Raw genomic sequence first — 3,064 nt, 5'->3', positions numbered from 1 at the left:
ACTACATCCAATCCAAATGACAAAACTACTTTGCTCTTATCTTCAAAAACCTATTAAGGGTTTGTTTGGGTTTTTGATTTTAAAATGTGCGATTTTTAAAAAACGTAGTTTGACATTTAGAAAAATCGCAGTTTGACCTTTAAAATCACAGTTTATCATTTAAAATTGTTAATTTTCAAAAAAGTATCTCCATACATGAGATTTGAAAATGCAAAATATCCGCTTTTTCAAAATTACAGTTTTTTAAGAATGCAATTCCAAACAATCTATTTTTTGGGATTCGATTTTAAATCGCACTTTTTATTTATAAAATCGTAATGCCAAACGTACCCTAAATCACTTCATATGTATAGAACAAACTTTCACTCTAAACCCCTCAAAGTTTTCATTCTCAGACCATAATTAATTGCTTTTCATAACAATGGGCATAGAAGAGCAAGAAATTTCAAAGCTTGAAGAAGGTGTTGGCACATCCACCACAGCCAAAACCAGTGGGGATGCTGCCTTTTGTTCATCAGCTTCAGTAGTAACCATCACACAAAAGGTAAAAAAAAAAAAAAAAAAAGCATCATAATACTTATAATAAACCATTATCAAGACTTATTGTGGGATTTGCGCAGCTCTTTTTTCATTCCTTTTCATATTCACTTGATTGCAGAAGTGAATATTTTGGTGGGTTATTATTTGCAGTTGATTGCAGAAGTGATTGGCACATATTTTGTGATATTTGCTGGCTGTGGCGCAGTCGCTGTCAATAAGATCTATGGGTCCGTCACATTTCCGGGCGTATGTGTGACATGGGGTTTGATAGTCACCGTCATGATTTATTCTGTTGGTCATATTTCTGGGGCTCACTTTAATCCGGCGGTGACCATTTCTTTCGCCATCTTTGGTCGCTTCCATTACAAGGAGGTGAGTTTTCTAAAGGGTTAGAACTTAGGCTAATTAACCTCTTCGATGATTTGTTGATCTATATCTATTGTTCCAATGAAGTGCAGGTTCCTCTGTACATAGCTGCTCAGCTAATGGGATCAATTCTTGCTAGTGGCACATTGGCTCTGGTGTTTGATGTGACCCCTGATGCTTACTTTGGCACTGTGCCTGTTGGATCCAACATCCAAGCCTTAGTTCTGGAAATTATCAGCTCCTTCCTTCTCATGTTTGTCATCTCGGGCGTTGCCACAGATAGTAGAGCAGTATTTTCACACATTCAAAACTTTATTGTCTGTTGACTTGAGCTAGCATCTATATAAACAAACAAAGGATGCTAATCCCATTCCTTTTATTTTTTTGACAGATAAGTGAAGTAGCAGGGATTGCTGTGGGCATGACTATATTATTAAACGTCTTCATTGCTGGGTAACTCTCTATTTTGTGATGACGTTTGGGTAATTTAATAAGACTGATGTGGTGTTACATTTCAGAATGTTACAAGACTTTAGCTTCAAGTTAGTTTGTAAAAGACTTGTAGTAAAAGTTATTTATAGCACCTTTAAACACGTGCAGGCCGGTTTCTGGAGCTTCAATGAACCCGGCAAGGAGCATAGGGCCGGCTGTTATAAAGCATGTGTACAAAGGATTGTGGGTGTATATAGTAGGGCCAATTATTGGAACAATTGCTGGAGCATTTGCCTATAATCTCATAAGATCCACAGACAAACCACTTCAAGACTTGGTCCAGAATGGATCATTCCTCAGAGGTAGTACAACTAAATAATTATTGCAGCCTGCTTCCAGGACCCTCAGTTTCCCGCAAGAAGCATTTTGTTTAGATGTATTGATTTGGTATAGCTGATTAGTAGGACAATTGTTATGTTCGTGAGTTAAGCAAGACCCAAAGTTTTTGTTTTATGCAAAATGCAAACATTAGAGTCCCGGTTGGACATTGAGAATCTCTTGAAGTGAACAGCAGAACATAGAAAATTGATACTTTTTTCTTGATGGACCGCCTCTGTGCGGCTGCGCCCTTTTACCAACAAGCGCGCACACTTTTGCTTTCAGTAAAGTTATGTGGAGACAGTTCAAACAAGTACTTTTCAAAGAGAAGCTATGCAAGATAAAAAATGGATTAAAAGGGCTCACCGTGTGATTCAATGAGGCTACTCCGACACTCAAGTAAATAGATGTATGGGGATGGGTATTTTGACATTGTTTAGCCAATGGTTAGATTGTATAAATGCGAGGTTCACTTTGACTCTTTATATAAGCCAACATCTTCATAGGATTCAAGAGATTCTAATCAAGAGTTTATTACATAACGTTAAAATTCTCTTCTTCAACCTATTAGGAAGGACATTTTGGTGTAAGCGTTCGGTTAGCTAAGCTAGCGGAGAGAGGGTCGTTTGCTTAGTGACATCTCTTTGGTGAATGTGCACTCTTATATATCTTGTTGGTCGGCTGAGCTTATGAACCGTTGGACTGTTAAACTATCAGGACCTGGTCCCTATTATTTAATTAAGACTTCAAATCTAGTTCCTCTTCGAGAGTTAGAAATAGGACTATCTATACTTTAAATGAAATAAAAGGTATTTATGTGGCAACCCACTATTTTTCCTTTTTCGTTTATCTAAAGAAAAAAAAAAAATCACGCTCATTTTCTTCACATTATCAAACAATTTTCTTTGCTTTTATCTCACAAAAAAATTAAAACTCATTTCACCTTCACGTTCTTCATATTAGCAAACGACTTTTTCACTTTTCTCTCAAAAGAGATTTAAAATCATTTTTACCCTTATGTCACATTAATCAATTTTGATTACTATATAAATAAATAGAATGCTTTCCCAAAGACACCCTTGTGACCTTGTCTCCAACGCCAATGCGTACTTGCCCTTGTTCTAATATCTCACCAATCAAAATTATTGGAGTAATATTACTCACATCTTACTTTTTATATTATATCACAATTAAATTTGTGAAGGATCTTTACTAACACGTCTATAAATATAAATGGGTGAATGAAAAGAGCAAATGGAAATTTGTGTACTATTAGTCAAATCATTGGCCGCCTCGCTCTAAAAATGACTATTATTATATGTCTATATCACAGAACCTCGGAGTCAGT

General features: G+C 36.1%; 1 protein-coding gene across 1 annotated transcript; it reads left to right on the top strand.

The window, feature by feature from the left end:
- The first annotated feature begins 421 nt into the window (after nt 1-421).
- LOC132182118 (probable aquaporin NIP-type) lies at nt 422-1,875 on the top strand. The gene is made up of 5 exons (XM_059595318.1): nt 422-544; nt 691-912; nt 999-1,196; nt 1,298-1,359; nt 1,507-1,875. The coding sequence occupies exons 1-5, from the start codon at nt 422-424 to the stop codon at nt 1,715-1,717; spliced, it is 816 nt and encodes a 271-aa protein (XP_059451301.1). The 3' UTR covers nt 1,718-1,875.
- Nucleotides 1,876-3,064: the final 1,189 nt, after the last annotated feature.

Source organism: Corylus avellana, chromosome ca5, assembly GCF_901000735.1.
Source record: "Corylus avellana chromosome ca5, CavTom2PMs-1.0".
Lineage (NCBI taxonomy): Eukaryota > Viridiplantae > Streptophyta > Magnoliopsida > Fagales > Betulaceae > Corylus > Corylus avellana.
The sequence above is the reverse complement of the archived record's forward strand: the minus strand, read 5'-3'. Positions and strand labels throughout refer to the sequence as shown.

Excerpts from the sequence above, each read along its gene's own strand:
- LOC132182118 (XM_059595318.1), top strand. The coding sequence starts at position 422 with ATGGGCATAGAAGAGCAAGAAATTTCAAAGCTTGAAGAAGGTGTTGGC. Across the intron at positions 913-998 it reads GTCGCTTCCATTACAAGGAG|GTTCCTCTGTACATAGCTGC; the intron begins GTGAGTTTTCTA and ends AATGAAGTGCAG. Across the intron at positions 1,197-1,297 it reads TTGCCACAGATAGTAGAGCA|ATAAGTGAAGTAGCAGGGAT; the intron begins GTATTTTCACAC and ends TTTTTTTGACAG.